The sequence below is a fragment of the Vipera berus genome (assembly GCF_964194415.1).
Source record: "Vipera berus genome assembly, chromosome: 2".
Classification (NCBI taxonomy): Eukaryota; Metazoa; Chordata; class Lepidosauria; order Squamata; family Viperidae; genus Vipera; species Vipera berus.
This window is the reverse complement of record NC_138203.1, coordinates 120,987,041-121,009,056: the sequence shown is the minus strand read 5'-3', so window position 1 is coordinate 121,009,056 and position 22,016 is coordinate 120,987,041. Positions and strand designations below refer to the sequence as shown.

At 41.7% G+C, this 22,016-nt stretch overlaps 1 protein-coding gene across 4 annotated transcripts in view; it reads left to right on the top strand.

Annotated features, from left to right (window-relative positions):
* IQSEC2 (IQ motif and Sec7 domain ArfGEF 2) overlaps nt 1-22,016 on the top strand; it is a 150,687-nt gene that overhangs the window by 54,190 nt on the left and 74,481 nt on the right. The window contains exon 1 of one of the 4 annotated variants that reach the window (XM_081320351.1): nt 9,115-9,340. The exons of the other annotated variants lie outside the window; for them this stretch is intronic. Within the exon in view, the coding sequence (XP_081176477.1) occupies nt 9,327-9,340 (14 nt within the window). The 5' untranslated portion in view covers nt 9,115-9,326. Of the gene's footprint in view, nt 1-9,114; nt 9,341-22,016 lie in introns of those variants that run through there. 4 annotated transcript variants of the gene reach the window in all.

The window sequence follows — 22,016 nt, the reverse complement described above, 5'->3', positions numbered from 1 at the left end:
TGTTAATATTTGTAAATTTTTGCTTTCCAAGAATCTTAATCACCACAGAGATTATATCTAACCAAAAAGGAACCACTAGTGGCACAACCAAACTATATGCATACATAGTACATACATACCTTCAAATGAATTAAATCTCCAACAGAGAAAGGATGCTAGCCAACCTTTTAAAAACATCTACTGGGGTTGCTTTGTTGTTGTTGTTGTTGTTGTTGTTATTGAATTAGCCTAATTTTTAGTCATAGAAACATACTTACCTTTTCTTAAAACCTGAGAACAAATGTTTTGTAATATAGAATATTCCAAAACTCTATTCCAAATTTCTTCTGCCAAATTTGTTTTGTAAAAAATATTATTTGCTCGTAATAATAGTTTAGCCCAGTGATGGCGAACCTTTTAGAAACCGAGTGCCCAAACTGGAACCCAAAACCCAAAACCCATTGGGTGGGTGTGACCCATTGGGTGGGCATGGCTGCAGTGGTAATGACAGACTGGGTGGGACTAAAAAGTTCAATCAATTCTAATCTTTTTTTTCCCCCGTGAGAAGTTGAAATTGATGGAACCTTTTTTTTTTTGCACATGGCGGCAGAGGCCTAAAGCGAAAAGGTTTTATAAAACCCAGCTGAAGGCCTAGGACTGGGGTGATGGCGCACGTGCCCACAGAGAGCGGTCTGCTTGCCACCTGTGGCACACATGCCATAGGTTCGCCACCACGGGTTTAACCTCTATAAAACCTGTTCCAATTCACTCATAATTACTGGAGTTTCAGAGGATGTTAAAGCATTTAGCTCAAGCAGGAAGCATAACCGAAACTCTTAATTGTATATACTGCCTTTCAGCTGTTTGGGGATAAGTTATATTCCTTTTAAAACCTTTAAAAGTATATTAATGATCAAGTAATTAAGAGTAACTATCCCAATTTTATCTGTGTGTGTAAAATTAGTGGGTTCAGCACTTTTCAAATCCTGGCAAATATTTGGTTCCAGTTATAGCAATAATACAATGATATTTTAAGCACTTAAGAAGATTAGATGTATTTGGGCATTATTGAGTGAGAAATTAAAATTTGGCCTTAGTTCTCATGGGAAATTTGTAATAACCCTTGTTTTAAAATGGCAGGAAAGGTGCCAAGTAACAACTTTCTAACTGGGCCCACAAGTGTATTCCCAATATTCTTGCATGTACTTACTGTAGCAGATATATCTGATATTATAGTTTAAAGCAGGAATACTGAAACCACTGTTACAATAGGAAAACAAAAGCTTTGAAAGATAAGTGTTTAGTGTTCGACCTGTCCAGAGATATTTAACTATTAATCAATAAATGTAGTCATTGCAACATTTGGGGAAGACTTGGTCTTCCTTCCCAGACACCTGAAATCACATAAGAACGTCACCTTCTCCAGTGTTTCTTAATAGAGACTACTTTTCTTTCCTGTGTAAGTCATTGCATCTCTGTCTTCTAAAAGGACCATCTAGGCTCGTTTCCAAAATAATAGAGGGCAAATCTAATGGCCTGTGGTGCTCAGTGAGACCAGCCATATGCCTCTCCTGGCTTTCACACATCATCACCTGTAACTCTGTTGTAAAAACTCACTAGTGACAAGAGGCTGTGCCAGTTAATTCTCTCCTGCAGTGATTCTCATGGAATTTTCTGTTTGCTATCCTGAAGAAAACTCCTATGTTTTTACTAGTTGCATTGCAAGAAAAGATTATTTCAGTCATTAAAGTGCTCCAATAAAACGAGACGAAGCAACTGCTGAAGCTGTCTAAAATACCATTATTAAAAGGAGCAACAACATTGAAGTAATAGCAGATGTAAGTAGCTCTACTTACAACCCTAAGTGTACTCTGAGACAGGGGCATCGTTTTTTAAAAAAATAACACTACAAAATTAAATCCAGTATTTTAAAATTTCACGCTTTTTAAAATTACATAGATTTACACCACCACATCTTGAGATGCAAATGTAAGATAGCACGTCTGTTTCTTTGGAACAAAACTACTTTCTTTGTTCCCGCTTTAGAGTACCATTAAATGCAAGGCTTCTCAATTTAACCTACTTCAAAGGATTGTTGTGAGGCTAAAATTAGGAAGGGAAGAGACAAATATAATTATAGTGAGTCTTACAGTAATTATAACAAATCTGCCTCAACATTCTTATGTTAATAATGCATTCCTGAAAGATTTGCATGAGCAAATAAAAATGCAGCATATCTGAGAAATGCAATGTAATAATCTTGGGGTATTGTGTCCAGATCTATGGTGTAATTGTGTATGTGTAAGAGAGAAAGAAGGAAAAATGATAAGGAATATGGGTTCCTGCAAACACAGACAAATATCATGCTCTAAGGCAGAAATCAGAGATCACAATGTGTGCATATATTAAGCCCTAAGGTTATTCTGGCTTAGTATATTACCATACATTAAACCAGTTGTGTCATGTTTTTGGCTTAGAACAGTGTTGGGATGCCCAACATTTAGAAAATGCTTAACTGGAATCTGTTGGTATGTCATAAACCTCCTCCCAAACAAAAGAGAACCAATTCATTAGATATTCATTTATTTTTTTAAAAAAACGGTCCAATGGTGTGTAATTCCCAGGTTCTTCTGTGTGCCACTTACCTTGAGATGATATTCTTTTTTATTGTTGACAATGCTCTGCGATCTACCTGAGGTAGGTCCAGCTCACCCAAGGTCTTCGTTCTTGAAGCAGCTTAGGAGAATGCTCTTCTGTAGCTTCTAGACTCCAAAAACTGCAAAAACACACTGTATTCTCACACAATTTTCAGAGGCTCCAGAGGCTGTGAAAGAGTGTCCTTTTGTGTGACTTCTGGAGGGTCTGGAAGCTGCGTGAGAGTACATCCTATTCTCACATGGCCTTTACAGCCTCCGAAAGTCGTGCAAGAAAAAGTTGTACTTTTGAGAATAGTTGTTGGGTGTTGGTGAATGCTGATGTGTCACCCAAAACCTTTGACATGCGTGTCATGAGTTCACCATCACTGGCTTAGAATATTATGCAAATCTTGTATTAGGTGCAAAGGATCAAGACCTTACATTAAGTTGCAGTTCAAGGTTTTATTCCTATACATAAGACTCTATTCAACTAAAGTTCAATACTAAATTGGTGCCTGATAAGGGTCAATGGAATTCAAGAGGAGTTGGATTTGGATCTCTGTAACAACGTAATGATTCTAAGGTGATGACATGCTTAACTCCGCTCCCTGCTCTGCCTGCTTTTCTATGTATATTTAGTTATGGTTTCTTCAAAAAAATAAATGTGGGCAGGCCTGTAGTGCAAATATAGAATCAGAATTAGGCAACCTATATGTATTGATTTAAATGAACTTGCTGAATATGAGTCTTGCTTCTTAGAGATTCCTAAGATACTGCAGAAAGATCAGTTTTCATATTATTAGATTTTCAATTTCACATTTTTAGTATCTATAATTCAAGACAACGAACATACCTAATACTCTTACTTCCTATGTTCCCTGCAATAACAGTCCTGTGAGGTGGGTTGGGAGAGAGAGAGAGAGAGAGAGAGAGAGAGAGAGAGAGAGAGAGAGAGAGAGAGAGAGAGAGAGAGAGAGAGAGAGAGAGAGAGAGAGAGAGAGAGAGAGAGAGAGAGAGAGAGAGAGAGAGAGAGAGAGAGATATGTTACTGTACCTGTGACTGAGCATTATGTGTAAACTCAGCCACTGTAGTTTATTCAATAAGCCATTATTAACTTAACCTTGACTTAATGCAAATCTTTTTCTCCACTAGTTCTGCCTGTGTTCACAAATAAATGACCACAGGGTAAATTTATCCATCTCTTTTTGTCAAAGATACTTGCTGTAATTTAGCTGTTTTAAATGCTGATCAGTGCCAAGAAGCATGCTAAACAAAATATAAGTGTGATTCAATCCCTCTATGTCAGAGAAAAATTATTTGAAGGATAGGAATAATTTAGGAGGCAGATATATTCCACTTTATGCACGATACATTGCACTGTAAGCCAACACTATCCCTAGTTTAATCTTCATCTTTTCATAATTACTTATCAAGCAGCATTAATTAGGTATCTTCCTGATTTTTCAACTTTGCATATACTCTTCCCACTGTGGTTATTTAACAAATATGGTCTGCTTGTAAAGAATGTCTTGTAACTGTAACTGTGACAAACTGTAATTATGTCAAATCATAGGAAGTATATCCCCATTTGGTTATATCAAAATATTTTAAGAGCTAACAGATATACGAGTAGCATGAGTTACTTTATACAAATGTGAACTTGTTTTAGATGCATATTTATTGTAATTACTTTGAAGATAATCAATTTTGCATGTGGAGAAGAAGGAAAAATGAATGCATGCATTGTTATTATTATTCACTTTGAATGCTGCCCAGCTCCAGCCAACTTTGGGCAGCTAATTATATTCTTTCAAAGCTGCAGAAATCTATCAAAACTACACTAGCACATTCTGCCTGAATATTAGACCTGATTTTATTTTTCTCCCCCCGTGGTAGTTATTTTACAAAATTTCTCATGCCTTTTTCTAAGCAGTAATGTTGCTCTGTCACCAGAGGGCAGCAGTACCTGGGAAATATGAAAAGCAAATTGCCAGAACTGCCAACTTGTGACTCTTCATTGGTCACAAGTGAGAAGGATAGAGTGAAGAATTATACAGGAGGGAGGGGCAACTGAGTGCTTCTTGTTGGCTGCGTTTACGCTGTAATTAAGGTGGAATGCCTTAACTGCAGCTATTACCCAAATTCTGCAGTGAAACTCTCATCCTTAACTTTCATTTCTGATGTCATCCAAGTATGAGGGTTAATATAAGATTATTCATTTTCCCCCCATTCATTTGTTCAGTTTATACACCTGCTTGTCTCAAAATCATAACTCTGGGCGGTTAACAACATAAGAAATATCATTAAAACATAAAACTATATAAACAACACACACATATACAGTTGAGATACAAATATGTAAGAAATAAGCATAACCGTTACACAAGCTTTGGTATCCATCCCCAATCTGAAAGGGTATGAAAGACATATTTTTTGAACTCCTGGAAGAAAACAGTGTAGGGAAAAAGACCCAGAAATCTGCAATAAACGACTTGAGGTTTCAAGAGAGTAAATCTGAATATTGAGGATTATTCATACTAAAAATTGCATCTGACATAAAGCAAAAAATATTCATATTATATTATACTGTGATTGACTCAGCCTTCCATCCTTCTGAGGTCAGTAAAACGAAGCCCCAGATTGTTGTGCTGACTCTGTAAACCACTTAGAGAGGGCTATAAAGCGGTATATAAATCTATTGTTATTATAACAAATTGGTTTTTAAACTTTTTCTAAGCAGCCTCTTCAAGGCAGATCAACCTTTATCTTCTAGACAATTAGCCAAGATGCTGGAACTGCTGCAGATGGGATTCTTGTAACCAGAGTGTCTCCTCCACCCTGTCCAGAGGGACTACAACTTTCATAAACCAAAGAATGTCAGCTGATCCTCCTGCACAAAGCAGGACTACTTCCAAGCAAACCAGCCCTGGCCTCAGTTTGTTGGAATATCTGGAACCAAGCTGGTCTGGATACTTTATATGAACAGCTTTTGTGGCTGTTTTGTAGCCAGGAGGTTGCATTTGTCTTTGACTTCCCTTGGGAAAAAAGCTTTATTTTGTGTTGTAGCTAGGAAACCAGGATTATCAGCTGTAATAAAGGGAGGTTAGCTGAGTCCTTTTTTTATTATTACCTGAGACAGGAAGAAAATTGTGGAAAAAACAGTAAGAGCTCCAGTTTTACTACGTCTGAATGTGAGATTTATTCAGTGCCATGGAACAGCAATGGAGATGAGTATCTTCAAGTGTGAGTAATGTCACTGTCCTAAAAAGAACTGAGCTCTAAACATCTTGTCTGCAAAAGATGGACCCTGCCTTTCAATTTTGCTCTTAATATTTGGCTGAAGGTTTTCATGGTTTACATTAAGGATAGAAAAGAAATTCAGGGAAATTGGGGTTCAAAGCATCTCAGTGTTGGGGTATTCTGTACAATGAAAGCGGCCCTCTGGAAAACACTCCTCAAAAGAAGGACTTTTTTCAAGGGACACAAACTGACTGGAGCAAATTTAATTTGCAGATTTTTTTTATGATGCCTGTGCTGTAAAAGAGCTTGATGTCACTGCCTTCTTAAAATTCTAGCATCATGTTCTTGTTTTATCTGTTGTTTGGGCTAGATTTACAAAAACATTTTCCCCCCTCAAATGTTTCCAGATAGTGTTGGACTACCAGAAATACCCTGAAATTTCAGACGTGCTGGGGAGTGGTAGAAATTGTACTCCTGATCCATTTACTGGATATCCAATTGGGAAAGGGTAGAGATCAAAGGCTCTCATCCATCATCCAAATCCTAATGGGCAAGTTATTATTATTATTTATTATATTTATATACCGCCCTTTCCCGAAGGACTCAGGGCGGTTTACAGGGAGATTAAAACAAAAAATACAAAAGTTAAAAACAGTTAAAAAAAATTATATCCATCCCTGAACAAATAAAACCCCAGTTAAAATTAAAATTAAGATTCTCAGCCTGGGCCAGAGAGCTCGAAGAGCCAGGTCTTCAGGTCCCGGCGGAATGAACGGAGGTCGGGGGCAGTCCTAAGCTCCACTGGCAGCTGGTTCCAAAGGGCAGGCGCACCCACTGAGAAGGCCCTATCCCTGGGTGTTGTCCGCCGGCAATCTCTTACCGGCGGTACCCTGAGAAGACCCTCCCTGTGGGAGCGCACTGGACGAAGGGAGCTTGATGCCGGCAGCAGGTGTTCCCTCAGATAACCCGGACCCAAGCCATTTAGGGCTTTATAGGTCATCACCAGCACTTTGAATCTCACCCAGAGGGCAACCGGAAGCCAATGCAGTTCACGGAGTAGAGGTGTTACATGGGAGTATCGGGAAACCCCCATCACAACTCGCGCGGCCGCATTCTGCACCAGCTGAAGCCTCCGAGTGGTCCTCAAGGGCAGCCCCATGTAGAGAGCGTTGCAGTAGTCTAAACGGGAGGTCACGAGCGCATGAGTGACTGTGCGTAGGGCATCTCGGTCCAGATAGGGTCGCAACTGGCGCACCAGGCGAACCTGGGCAAAAGCCCCCCTGGTCACGGCTCCTATATGGTCTTCAAAATTGAGTCGTGAATCCAGGAGGATTCACAATCCAGTTGCATTGAATGATAAAAATCAGTGTTCAACAAATTCAGAGGGTCCCCTCTTTTCACAAATATGCCAGTGATCGTGGAGAAGGGAACATTCTGTGAGCATTATCATAACCTCCAGGAAAAAGCAACCTGCAGTAATAACTAGATTCTGATCTATTGATCAGTTCATATTGGAATTCACAAATATGAAATTCCAAGAAGATCTTCATTTCCCTTTTCCCTCTATCCTCAGATAGCCTCTAGCGAAGAAAAACCTTGTGTGTTCATTTTATGCTTGGGTTCATGGTGTGTGTGATCTGTTACAGACTGTCGAAGGAATTTGAAAAATTACTCTCAAAGCATTTCCTTTTGCTTGCAAACCAAAAAGCACCTTTGCAAGTTGATACAGTATGAGAAAATTGCAGTATTTGCAAGTATGTTTTATTATCCATTAAACTAAAATTTGAGCTAATACACATTGGAAACTACTTTATAGCCAACCTGCTTTCTCTAGAGCTCAGTAACAACTGTACCAGCCTTTCCCAACCTACTAATCTTCAGACAATCCTGTTGTTTGTAGGCCTTCGCAGATGGCATTGGACTGGGGATGGATGTGCTGCATTGACTAGAAGGCAGAATCTGTCCTACAGTTGGTATATTTGGGCTGTCAAAAATCTGGAAAAGCAATAGGTGGCAGCAGAGTTAGGAATTTCTGTATTTCTTTGCTAAGTCGAATGGTAGCTTGTTTTTTGTATGTAAAGACCCACTAAATTATAGAATTCAAGAAAAACTTGAATTTTTAGGAATTCTTGAACAATTGTAAGTCTCCTTAAGGAGAGGGAGAAGAATGATCAACCTCTCTTGGATCTGGTACCTTTAAGAACTACTAAATTTGACAATCATTTTATTCATTGCCATTTAAGACACCAATCTAGAACCCTGGAGATGGTGAGTTCCAGTCCCACCTTAGCCATGAAAGCCAGCTGGGTGACGTTAAGCCAGTCACACGCTTTGAGCCCAATTTATCTCACAGGGTTGCTGTTGTGGGGAAAACAGGAGGAGGAAAAAGTGTTAGATCTGATGGTTGCCTTGAGTTATTTATTGAAATAATAAAAAGGTGGAAAATAAATAAACAAATAGGAAATTACCTGCTAATTTCTGCAGACCACTTTCTTAAAACTCAGTTGATGATTCTAGGTGTCAAAGCAAGAACATCTGATGTTAGCAGCGTTGACATCCTTTGAAGAGTTTCATCTGTCGGAACCGTGACACCAGGTTTTGGAGTGGGAAATATCTAGATTCAATTGCGCTTGCAGATCTTGCACTGTCTCAGAAATGGCAGGATTTTCATTTGGGGATACATTTGTTATTGAAGTAGAAATGGTAATGGTAAGCATATCCATATGCATATGGTCATTTAAGTGTCTTTCTTTTCAGGTGCTAAATGTTTGTAAGAAGAATAGCTATAGGCTGGGGAAAGTACTGAGATTTTGGATTATTTAATTTATGAAAGATGCATTATATTTCATTAGGCTTCACTCTACTTTGGGTGGGGAATGGTGGAACTTGTTTCCGTGCCCATATTTCTCTTTCTGTGTGGCTTTCTTTTCTTTCTTTTCCTCCTTTTTATTTAATTGATACTTATTTTCCACTGGCGTTTGCGTTTCATGAGTTTTTCTGTGCCTTCTATTCACACTGCTGTGCATATATGTTGAAGAACCATTTTCTCAAATCACTTAATGTTATTTTAAAGTTATTTAAAGATAAACAGCGAGATGCTAGTCTACCTTGTCAAGCTGGAAAGAATCCTTCCTCTCGTCAGGTTCATAGCTTGTTCAAAACATTTAGGAACAAAAAAGCCAGCATTTAACATGTTAATTCAGAGGTACTCCCTGCCTGGTCCCTTTGTCCCAGCCCTCTACTTCTGTCTAACATGATCAGCTGATGGGGTGGGAGAGAAGAGAAGAGAGTTACACCCTGCATGTTTCTGTGCCTCCTCGCATCCTCCAAAGAGGGATGACCTGAGCCCCTTTTCTAGGCTCCTTGGATCCCCCTTGGATCCCCCCCTTGCTCTGAAGAAGTGGGTGGGGCAAGTGTGAGAAGGAAGACATTTGCAGGAAGAAGATCCCCACGAAGAAGCACAGAAGGGTTATGGAGTCTGACCTGTGAGTGAATCCTTAACTATTTCTCCTGCTAGGGATGGATGTAGTGTGGGATACGTAAGGAACTTGAAGGCAGCTGCTGATCGATCCAGGGCAATGTTACAGAGTACAGTGTTGCCAATCAGGAAGAGCCACTATCAGAAGGAAGGGGTGGGGGAGGAGTCATTGGTAAAGCAGTGGCCAATTGCTGATGGGTGTTTGCTGGCGCCTGCTGAAGGCTGAGTCTTATGTTAGAGAGGGACTTTGGTCAGATCCAGCTGGGGAGGTGTATTTTCCCTTAAATGAGTGGATGTACTCAGCCAACGTGGAGTAGTTAATGCTGAACTGGTCAGAAACTTGCTCTTTTGTTTGCTAATCTTTTGAGGTATTCCTAAAGAAATTAGAGAGATCCAAAGGCAGAGGTGCAAGTTGTTAGCTGTCATCTAGGCTTGGCGGGAGGAAAGGTGAAGCATTCCTGCGGGAAGTCGCCAGTCAGTTTCTTCTTCTCTGTGCCTGCAAGGAATGTTTCCTTTGTGGGGGAAAAAGCTGGGAGGGGAGGAAATAGAGGTATGTGAGATTGAAAGGAATGTCAGATTTACTGAATGACCCAAGCTTGTTAGAGCAAAATATGGCAAATGGATATGAGGAAGGAGCCTAATATTGGAAACGAAGGCTTTTTCAGTGATCCTATTATTCTTAGGTTTCAGGTCACATCTTTCAGGAGACACCATGGCTCCAATGGTGTGACTGAAATATATCTTGATCTTACTTTTCATCTTCTTAAGAGCCGTATTTTCATACCAAGCTGTCGCAGTATTCATTTCCCCATTCTTGCCCTCTCATGCTGCACTTTATGAATTGCATCAGCAAGTCACATTAGTGAATTCAGTGATATGTGCACATTGTTGTAACCAGGAAGCTGAACATGTTTACAGCTCTGTAGTCTGCAGAGCCTGCAGTAGAAAGGAAGAGGGATCTGAGGTCAGAAGGAAAAAGAAATTGCGAGAGAGCCATTTGAGAATATTTTGAGTAACAACGCAGTGTAGCAAAAAGTGGGTTGAATTGGGGGAAAAGAAAGAAAAAAAGAGAATCAGCTGGAATCTAGGGTGCTCCTATATTTTGGTCACATACAAAGGGCTATGATATAAAAATCCATGTTTTGGAGATCCTGCTTCCACTAGTAGCATCTGTTCAGTTGCTCTTGGAAATGAGAATTAGGGACTATGATAATGATCAAGCCCTGATCACGGCAGCACAAGAATGGGTGCTAAGTGCCACATCCATAGAGACAGGGCTTTACCACATTTATATAGGACCAAAGTGCAGACTATGCAGAGAGGCCTCTGAGACAGTTCAACACATAATGACAGGGTGTAAAATGCAGGCAGGAATGGCATACACTGAACAACGCAATCAAGTAGCTGGCTTTGAATACAGGAACATCTGTATAGTGTATGGGCTAGATCTTCTCAAATCCAGGCAGGAGATTCCGTAGAAGGTCATGACATCATGGCAATAGATAAGGTGGTGATAGACGTAGCAGAGCCAAGTGTCAGTAACATCAGTTAGAAGGATTATGAAAAGTTGGAGAAGTATCAGGGCCTGAAGGAAGAACTAGAGAGGAAGTAAAGGCCAAAATAATCCTAGTCCTAGGACTGGGACTCCTCAGCTGGGAGAATTTTTTTTATTTTTTATTTATTTATTTTAATTCCATTTATATCCCGCCCTTCTCCGAAGACTCAGGGCGGCTTACAAGCTTAGCAGTAGCCTTCATTCTATGTATATGCCTGCTTATTAGGGCTTTCACACACACCCCAAGCGGCATTATTACAAAGTCAGCTTAATTGCCCCCAACAATCTGGGTCCTCATTTTACCTACCTCGGAAGGATGGAAGGCTGAGTCAACCTTGAGCCTGGTGGGATGCGAACCTGCACTAATTGCAGGCAGCTGGTGTTACTTAAGGAGGCATTAGCCCACTGCTCCACCAAGGCTCTTGTCCTCCAATAGATCCCAGGAACAACCTCAAAAGAGTGCAGTGCTAGGAGCAGGTAAGAATTCACAGAACCCTCAAACTCCCAGGCCTCTGGTAGAGGATCCGGGACTGAGGAAGACAGATGCTACCCATAGTGGGTGAGAAGGGAATTTTTGACACACACACACACACACACACACACACACACACACACACTGGTTAATGATCAGAAATAATGGGACTTGTAGCCTGATGGCAGTTGGGGCAGCATAGCTATCCCAGCCTTGAACCCATCTAGAAAAGTAGTACTTTTCCAGTGTATGTCCTTTAATTAAAAGCGAGGGGTTTGGTGCACACATCCCACCTGCTAGCTTTGCCTCCTGTTGTAGAAGGTACCCAGAAATGTTAAGGTTTACTCGATAGTGAAGCAAAGGCATTCTGCACATGGCAATGGCACTTTTTCTTTTTTCTTTTTGCCTGGTGCAATACTTAGGATAGGCCAGGGGAAGGCAGGGGCCTATATACGCTCAACAGCGCTGAGGGTGGGGTAGCCTTGAGTGCTCCAAATGAGATTTCCCCACAGCAATGAATACAAGTCAGTCCTTATATGGAAGGAAATAAAGCTGTACCCGGCATGGAATCTCTCCTGTCTCTGCTTTTGCCATTTGCTGCCCTTTTGATTCTGTGTTCCATAACTGAATTAGATCCATAGCAAATGAGTGCCATTCCCATCTGGAATTTACCTCCTCCCCATCTCACCCGCTTTAAGATTGACTGATTTGTTTGCTTCTTTATTTGGCAGCAGGGACAGCGAGTGAAGTGAGATTGAAAAACCAGCACTTGATCTTAATAAATCAGAGGATACACACACCCACTCAGGTTTTATGGTTAAAAATAGGTTCTGGACCTGAGCCCTGTTGAAATCCCTGTGCTAAGTACAGCAGAAGAAGCTTTCTGTGTCTTTGGAGGCTGGAATGCAGAGCCTTTGATGGGGCTTACCTTAGCCTCTTTTTTTGGCTCCTCTGCTCCCCCTCCTCCAAACTGGTTTCTTCATTTGTGGGTGGGTCGAGGATTTGCAAATTTATGGTCCTCAAGTCATTGTTTTTTCCTTTCCCCATGCCGGTTATCTCATAGTACGTGGCTGAGAAAATCCTAGGATTTTTGTGGTGTGGTCTTCCTCATTCTCTCTCTTTCTGGGGCCTGGGTGGGGCTAGACTGCAATCCTCCCCAGTGTATTTCTCTTGACTTGCAGGGGTGTGGTATTGTTTGGGGTTAGTCCAAAAGTTGCTGGTTTCCCTCTTCTTTGGCTTTCTTTTCAGGAGGCCCTTTCTTTTAACCTTGTATAGCCATGAGAGTAAATCCTGAGTCTTTAGCTGCACGTTACATGCTTTTCTTTTTCCCTCCCATTGGATGCCCCAGTCTGTGTCCCCATCTTGAGTCTTCAAAATAAGAAGCATCCTGTACCTTTCTGGGAAGAAGGGAGGGTATTGTGGGTCAAATAGTCATTGAGCTGGGAAGGCAGAATCACAGGGAGGGGCCAGGAGGTTCCCTCCTATGCAGACTATGCTGTTTGCTGCACTGGCTTCCAGTTGCCTTCCGGGTGAAATTCAAGGTGCTAGTGATGACATACAAAGCCCTACATGGCGTGGGTCCGGATTACCTACGGGAGCACCTACTGCCAGCGTCAACATCCCTCCGTCCTGTGCGCTCCCACAGAGAGGGCCTCCTCAGGGTGCCACCGGTCAGAGAATGTCGGCTGGTGACCCCCAGGGGGAGAGCATTCTCGGTGGGTGCGCCAATCCTTTGGAACCGCTTACCAGCTGAAATCCGGATGGCCCCCGACCTTCGCTCCTTCCGGCATGATCTAAAAACTTATCTATTCCAACAAGCCGGCCTGGCCTGATGGATTTGGGTTTTAAAATTTTCTCACTTTATTGCTTTATTGTATTCTTACTTTATTGCTCTGTACACCGCCCTGAGTCCTCCGGGAGAAGGGCGGTATATAAAACAAACAAATAAATAAATAAATAAATTTGTGTAGCAGGCTGACAGAGGATCTCTAGGTCACCTTGTCATTCAAGCTCCCCCTCCCCCGTATGCTGTTGTTTTTTTTAAACAAAAAAAAGTATATCCAACCTCTGGTACTTCTTACCCAATTTCTTGACTCTTCCTATGGAATGCGTAACTCACTTATTGAAAGTGGTCCATGCTTTAGGCTGTCTCTCAGCCAGTGGCTCACTGTTATGCCTCTTCGTGTCCTTGACTCCTAATGCTTTCTTGCTCCCTCGCATTAGGCCGCTCATGGTTGTGTGCTGGTCTGGGGTGCCCTTGTACCTCCTTTCTGCTCCTAGCTCCTGTGGCATTTTGGGCCTCACATCCTTATCCCTGGGAACTGCCGCTGTCTGCTTTCTCTCTTTCTCTCTTCCTTTCTTCCTCTCTTCCCTGGCCTGGTGTGTGGCTGAGTCTCTTTGTTTGGCTTGGGGGCGTTGCTATGTTTTTTTTTCTGTTTGTTCAGTGCTGTCCTCCTTTTTCTTGACTGTGGTTTTTTTTTCTTCTCTTTTCCTTCCCTTTCTTTCTTCCTCCCCATTTCGGCATGCACCTTTCATCTATCTTCATATATACCAACTCCTCCCTTTATTTCCCCTCCTTCCATCCACCCCTCTTATCTTTCTCTCTTTTTCCTGTCTCTCTCTGTTGCTCCGTCTCTGCTGCCTTCTGTAGGTCGTCCACGTGTCCCACTCTGCACCAGTACTGCTGCTCTGCTCAGTCGCTTCTCCACTCGCAACTAGCTTCCCCTGCCAGGCACACAGGCTGCAGGTAAGCCACTGAGAATCCCCACCCACCCACCCACCCACGTCCTCACTCAAAGCCATTGTCATATCTTGACATGCCACCCGATCCACAAATCCAGCATCCCTTAGAAGGTTTTTGAGGCAGTGCTGGGGTGGAGGGGAAAGGGCCTTCTTGCAGAGGAGATGTGTTGATCTACCATTTCCACCATTCACAACCTGGAGCCCTAGGTGGGAAGGAGACTTACAGCACTGAAAAAGCTTGGCCTTTCTGGGATCTTCCTCACTCCTAGCCAGCAGTTCTGATCCCCAAGTCAGGATTCCAGAATTCCATGGCCACCGGGATTCTGGAGTTCCACGACAGCTTTGGGTAGGGACCTCAGCCAGTCCACATTTAGGTGAGCCCTGGATGGGATATTTTCAGAAAGTTGCCTTCTTTCCTATTTTTTCACTATTGCTGTCTATTTTCTTGCAGCTGTTTTCTTGGCCCAATCCGTGAACCTTCCAAAGGGGAAGGGCAACCAAAGGAAAAGCTGTTGTCTATTCTTTCAAGGCAGGCAATAACAATAGCTGGAACTATAGAGGCAGGGCTCTGCTGTGGGCATTCCCTTGGCCGTAGCTGCCAACTCTGATGCCAGCTTGATGAAAAGAGGAGGCTTTTTCCCAGCATAAGGGAATTCTGGATTTCATTTTCTCCATGATCACAACATTTTTATACCTAACCCCTGTCACAGCTCACTCTTCCCCAATTCCTGCTGTCCCATATGTTTGATTTCAGTTACATTTCATCAAAAGCTACTTCATTCTCCCCATTCTACTCCCTTCAGCCTAGGTTAGGCAAGAAAAATAATTTTAGTGTAAGTTTCTGAGACCCTGCGGTTTTCTGTTCAGGGGGCTCAGGCAGAAATTGTGGATATGAACACAGGAGGCTTGTAAGAATATACATCAAGTATCTCAGATAGGGACTATGGCAGCATGATTAAGGGACCATTAAATGACAAGAATATCTGTATCAAGAAGTGCATTTTGACACTGAATTTCAGCATGGAGGAGTTGCTAATTTTGTTTATTTTTGCTCTTTTTCTAGGCATGCAAGTGTGCTTATATGTGTGCATTTATGTGTATATTTAAAACTTGTTCCTACTTTTCTATGCAGTAATAGTCCTTAGAGATATGGACCATTACTTCTTAAGTTTGTTTGTAAAACCGGCATAGCTTTTCTTGTGACACTAACGGGTTTACTATGAAATGAGCTTTGGATCAGACCCCATTTCGTCAAATTCTTGGAATATTATTCTAACTTTTTAGAATATTTATTAAATATTTAGAATATTATTCTGGAATGTTGTTGGACTCCTAACTTATTAAATGTGTTTAATAAGCTAGACACCAACCTGCAAAAGCTCATGCCATAATAAATAAAGCAAAGTAAGTGAGTCTTTCAAGAGCCATAAGATTTTGTTACTTCTGCAGCACACTTTCATGACTGTTCAGTTTTTCTGATTGCTGATCTTTTTTTTATTTCCAACATGTCTTCTGTTAGTTTTATGGCTTTTAAAAATATGGTGCCTAACCAGAAATAACACATGCACTAGAAAATGACTATCCCAAGTGGCCCAGGAATGTAGCATGCATGAATGATTGTGATAGAAGGTTTGTTGATGCATTCCCATGATCTGTGGCCCATCCGAATTCATGCACGTTCTAGTTATAAAGAAGAACCCACCAGAGGCATGAAAGAAAGTCCTTCTATCTGTCTGAGAGAGGCAAAAACGAGGTTGCTGAACACATGGCACATGGCACAAGATGTAGCTGGTAGGCTGTGTTTAGGTTAGTAGGCCTTGTCTTACACACCTCCATCTATGCTGCAGACTGCCCTACTGACTGCTTCACTATTTACACATGGATTGATTGATTGAGGCTTCCATACAAGTTGTCCTTGTTTAGCAACCCCAGCTGGGATTGACAACTTGGTTGTTAAGCGAAGCAGTCACCAAGTCAAACTGTCCCTCTGCTTGCTTGTTTGCTTATTTACTTATGGTCGTATTTCAGCTTTCCTTTACAAACCTGCAAAGGTAATAAATACAAGGATTAGTTGTAAATTTACTTTTTCCATCACCACTGTAACTGCCAATGGTCCCTGAAAGAGGACTACCTGTACTACTCAATTCCCATAGGCTCTGAGTAGCCAACCATCCACCAAAGCTTAGGTTGAAATATATTCATGCAGTTTAGCCATTGTGAGCAATGTGGTCTTATAGTGAAAGATAACCTGTGACAGAATAACACATGGCACGGATGTTCAGGAGAAGGTGGCATAATTTCAGCAGAAGCCTTTCTAACTACTCTTACAGTGGACAGAATTGCTATTTTTTTAATCTGTAAATGCCCTGCTCATGTTCCGTATATACGATAGTGTGGCTTGGAAAAGTCAGTCCTTTTGTTACTTCTTTCCCCACTCCAAAAAAGCCTATTTGTACGTTTGTGTCTGTACCCTGATGTGAAAAGAGAGAGAAAAGTACTGGAATTTCTTTGAGCAAAAGGCAATTGTACTGTTCTTTCTGTTTCCACAAACAATGCTTGACCATTTTAAAAAGCACTTAGCTTAACTGCATTTTCAAATGTGGAGCTCATTTTCTATGTAAGAGTTCATTCCTTCCTTTCTCTTGGGTCACAAGACAGTTCTAGAGAGGAGCAGATTGCCCTTTCACAAGTGCAGTTTCCCAGAGGGGAACAAGCGGCCAGCCTACCCAATCCAGGTGGCAATAAAGCAATACAGAAGCATCCACTTTGTGGATGCCATTTAGTGGCTAAATGAATTCGGTTAATTTAAGAAAGGCCTACCAAAACAAACAGTGCAATGGGTGTTTCACCTGTTTTGAAGAAATGAGCAAGTTGAGTTCCTAAAGATTCCAGTTAAGAGGTTTTCAGGGAGCAGTGGTGAAAAGGCCCCATTTTATCTCAAGCCCTGGAGGAGAGTCACTGAAAATGATTGGAGATGATGCTTATTAAAGGCAGCAGAAAGGGGAAAAAAACTATTGGGCATCTGTAGGAAAGCTATCAGGACAAGTGCTTTGGGCTTCCTTCTGAAGATGATAAGTGAGGATGACAGTAGTGTCGTGTGTCAAAAAGGCAGCCCAAATGAATCTTTAATCCCAATTAAAGAAGGGTTTGAGGACCCTCATTCTTACCAATAAGTATTTCTGTGCACTTAGCTGATAAATATATACCCAAATATTTTACCTTTTTCACTTTCTGTGAAGCACCCTTAATGTTTTTAATTCTCTTTCCACCTTAAGTTGGAGAAGTGTTTCACGCTTTTTATCTAAAACCAAAACCATATATCTGTCCTTTATCAATTAGTAACCAAGCATTCTCTTCCTAAGAAACGAAGAGCGGTGAGTAGCAAATGTCTATATGCAGGCTGCATAATGTCTGTGTAATATACGTATGGCATCCTGAATGTCTGTATAGAATCAATGTAAAATTTGAGAGAGACAGACAGATTTCCTGAAGTGAGTGAAAAGGAGACATTATTTGAAGGAGTACCTCTTCAGGGCAAGAAACCTCTACCTTTTTATACTTATCCCTATAGAGCCGGGGTGGCAAACCTATGGCACGGGTGCCACAGGTGGCACGCAGAGCCCTCTCTGTGGGCATGTGCGCCGTCGCCCCAGTCCCAGGCCTTCAGCTGGGTTTTATAAAACCTTTTCGCTTTAGGCCTCTGCCACCGTGTGCAAAAAAAAAAGGTTCAATCAATCAATCAATTTCAACTACTCACAGGGGAAAAAAAGTTCTCACAAAGTTGGAATTGATTGATTGAACTTTTTAGTCCCACCCAGTCTGCCATTACCACCGCAGCCACGCCCACCCAATGGGCCACGCCCACCCAAAGGGCCACACCCACCCAAAGGGCCACACCCACCCAAAGGGCCACACCCACCCGGCACCCGATGATACATAAGTGGGTTTGGGGTTGCAGTTTGGGCACTCGGTCTCTAAAAGGTTTGCCATCACTGCTATAGAGGATATTCACTCACTGGTGGTTTCCAGTGGGAGTTCTGTAGGCCAGTGCTTCTCAGCCTTGGTAACTTTAAGACAGGTGGACATCAGCTCCTAGAATTCCGCAGCCAGCCTCCTGTCTTAAAGTTGGCAAGGTTGAGAAACACTGAAGTTAGGCATTGACAGCTCTCAAAGAATTACAGTAAAGGGGTAGGACAAGGCAACCGTGCAAAGTCCCCGAGTGATTGGCTGTGTACGTTTATGTAGCTAAGTCTTATATCTCATGCCATGTTCCATCCACCACTATTTCTAGTTTTCTTTCTTTTGAACTCACAGCTATGTAGCGCATTCACAACATGGGGACGCATTTGGGTTTATCCAGTTACTCAAGTTACCAAGCAAGATCTGTTGGCATCTGCAAACATTTGTATTCTTTTGGCCATAACTAGGAGAAAAGATGTGTAAGTGTCCATTGTGTTATGAAAGAACTGAGGGCCAGATGGTTCTGTTATGTTTTTGAAACTGACCGGACAAGGGTATGTAACAGGTGCCAAACCAGATCCTTCCATTCCCACCTAGCGGAAGGTTCCTTTACATCCCCCCCCCAAAGTAAATAATGTCACGGTATTTTTAGCTTCCTTTGCGCAATAGAGAGTCAGGATCGCATACAAAACAGAGTAAAACTAATATAAATGTGATGAAACCCAGATAATACAGATAACTGAAGGCAAATTTAAAGATAAGATCTTAAGGACTGCTCTCTAGAAGTGCAATAACCTCAAGCGAAAGTGGACTCACACACAGGCTACAAGAACTGCAGCAAAATTGCTGCTATGTTAAGCAGGGGGGAAAAAAGGTTCACAGAAATTCAGAAATAATCCTACTGAGTGTGCTTACTGTCTGTGCTCTGGATGGGAGACCTCAGTGCTAACTGAAGTAATGATCTGGCACATAAATAAGGTGTTATGTTTCCATGTATGTTAACAGTTAAAAGATGAATGCAAAAAAAAGAAAGAAAAGAAGAAGAAAGCAAACTCGGGTGTATTGGGCAAAGTAACAGTGGGTTATATTGTAGAATAAAATACCCAAATGGTAACTTGGATCGGAATTGCTAAACAATGAAATGGGTTTCTCCCCCAGTCCTCTTTCCCTTTCTGCTTCACTAGCAGCTGTGTTTTGAACTCCTGCTCATTTTTGCAGGATGAAGATAAAGAGGGAGGAACTGTATATACCTCTTTTGGTACACAAGGGACTGGGTAGATTTATAGACAACGGCTTGGCAGTTTAAGACCTTGTTAGTTTAAAATTGTCACATATTCTAGGATACCTTTGTAACAGCTGCACATGTTCAGGCATTACCAGTTTGTTTGTTTTTAAAAATATATGCTTATTTCTATGCGTGGAAAGCTTCCTCTGTTGATCTCTTTAATTGCAAATCTGAGCTGTTCCTGGAGGAACAGAACGAGAGCAAGGCCGTTTTTCCTTGCCATCTTACCTCATATCCCTTAGTTTGATTGTACAGAACTATTTCAATTTCTTCCACCGTGAGATCCTTTATGGATCCTCCTACTCTAGTCTGAGTAGCCTCTTTGTAGTCAAGCAAAACAGTACTTCCGGTTCCTTTGCAGCAAAAGTGAGAAAAAGTGGTTATGAAGCTGGGAATAAGTATCTGTTTCTGTAGCTTTAGGGGAGGTTTGCTAAGCTGAAGATCTAAAAGAGGTTCTGTGGATTATGGTTTGGTGACCCCAAAAGTGTTTGTGTGTAGAAGACATTGAAAAGTCAAAAGTGTTAAGTCCCCTTGCACACTCCCCCTGCTCCTTCTTGCAGCTTCATTACATCTCCATCTCCATTTCAACCATCACTCCATTGTCCCTGCCCCTAATCATGGTGGGTGTGTCCTTGGGGTGTTAATCCATCTCTGTCTGTTTGTCTGTCCCTTCCCCACTTTCTAGGGATGATGACGAGGCTGAGGACGTCCACCAGTTTTGTTGCCCTGCCTCTGAATGCAGCAGCCCCTCCTCTAGGTAACCTGGAGGGGGCACAGCTATCCCCTTTCCATGCCTTGCACTTCTAACTTGGGCCCTGAAACTTCACCACACCAGCTTCACCCCCTTGGCTCCTTGGAATAGGCTCAGAGACCGTTCCAAAGACACCCCTTGCCTCCTCCTGCATAGGTCAAGCAAGAGTGAACATCAGTCAGTTGTCTTCACCCAGCTTTTCAACCTGCAAGCTCCTACTGTATGCATTGGTCTCATCCCGTGCCTTAGGCAGCTCCTGTCTCTTGGCCTTGCTCCACAGTTTTGGCTGCTGGGATACCAGCGGGTTCTCCCCCCCCCCTTTTTCCCTTTTCCTTTGCTCCTGTTTTTTCTGTTAAACCAGGCATGCAGGAAAATTAAGAGAAAGCTTTTTAAAATTACTCTCTCATAGGAGTATGAAACAAAATGTTCCTTGTTTCTTTCTTTGATAGTCATAGGAAGGCCAATAGAAGTGACAAAGTTTATTTATTCGAAGACTATTTTCACATATTTCCTGCCCCCCCCCTTTTTTTTTTTTGCTTTAACATTTAATTTAGAGCCACTTTGACACAATTTTCCAGGCTCCTCCTCTGGGCTGTGCATTTACAGATTGTTTGTTTTGTATTTTTTATATTCTTAAATTTGCTGACTGTTTACTGGCCCAACTCTTTTCTTCATAGCTGTCTGATACCCAGATACACAACTGAATCAGGCGATGTTTTGCTTTTCCTATCACTTTGTTTCCATGTCATGAAAAAAGCTTCTGATGTAAGCTTTCATACACTGCACTAACACAGAAAGTGATTGTTTGGATTTGGCTTATCACGTTGGGTGAACACAAACACTCTGGTGGAGAAAGCACATTTTATTGCATAGCAGGCTGTCTGCTCTGGAATTTTAAGAATGAAAAGCTATGATGAAATTGTATTTTTTTTAAAAAAAGTATTGCTTAAGCCACAGACCATGTCCCAAAGGTGCTTTTTCAAGAGGCAACTGGACTTTCTTGTTTTGCTTTGAAGATGTTTTGCTTCTCATCCAAGAAGCTACTTCAGCTCTGACTGGATGGTGGGGAGCTAAAGAAGCTTCTTGGTTGAGAAGTAAAACGTTTTCAAAGAAAAATAAGAAAGTCCAGTTGCCTCATGAAAAAGCAGTCAACCATGACCTGGATGACTCAGAATCTCCATAGTCACAGACCATGGTTTAAAAAGCCATGACTTAGTGCAGTATATGAATCCAGTTTTCACATCAGGCTGCTTGTTCAAAGCATAGGAATCTTGCTAGTATAAATGGAGCAACAAGCCTGTTTATTTTATTTTTTTTATTTAAAACATTTATACAGCTTCCTATCTTCTATCCAACTCTTGGCAGCTGCCAGTCAAAAAATGATGTTGAAATTAAACTAAGGCTAGCATGCCTGGATTGCAAAAATCCAGACTTCTGTGACATGGCAGCAGAGAGAAAATTTCCTGTGTCTCTTTCCATCTGTCTAGTGGTCATCCTGCATTTATAGCCCAGATGTGGTAGCCCCTATGTTGTGCAAAATCCTGCTCCTCATGCTTAACCTTCCTTCGCGCTTCAACTTTAACCTCTGACTTTTCATCTCTTATTTTAGCTCAGGCTTGCTTCTGCCATTTCTCTTTGAGTTGTTTTTGATTTGCTTGAAAAGAAACACATGCTTGGGCTTAACCCTTCCTGAAGTTATGCTTGATGCCCACTTCATAAATTCAAAAATGTTAGGCTGCCAGTGCGCTCCCACTAATGGCAGCCAAGTGGGAGAGGGGAAAAAAACCACCCAAGTTAATGAAGCTTTAGACTTTATGGGAGAAAATGCTGTCTTTAAGGGCAATGAGTGGAGGCCATGATAAAAAGCTGTCTACCATACCCACTTGTGAAGAGAGGCCTTATTGACTCAATAGCAAGA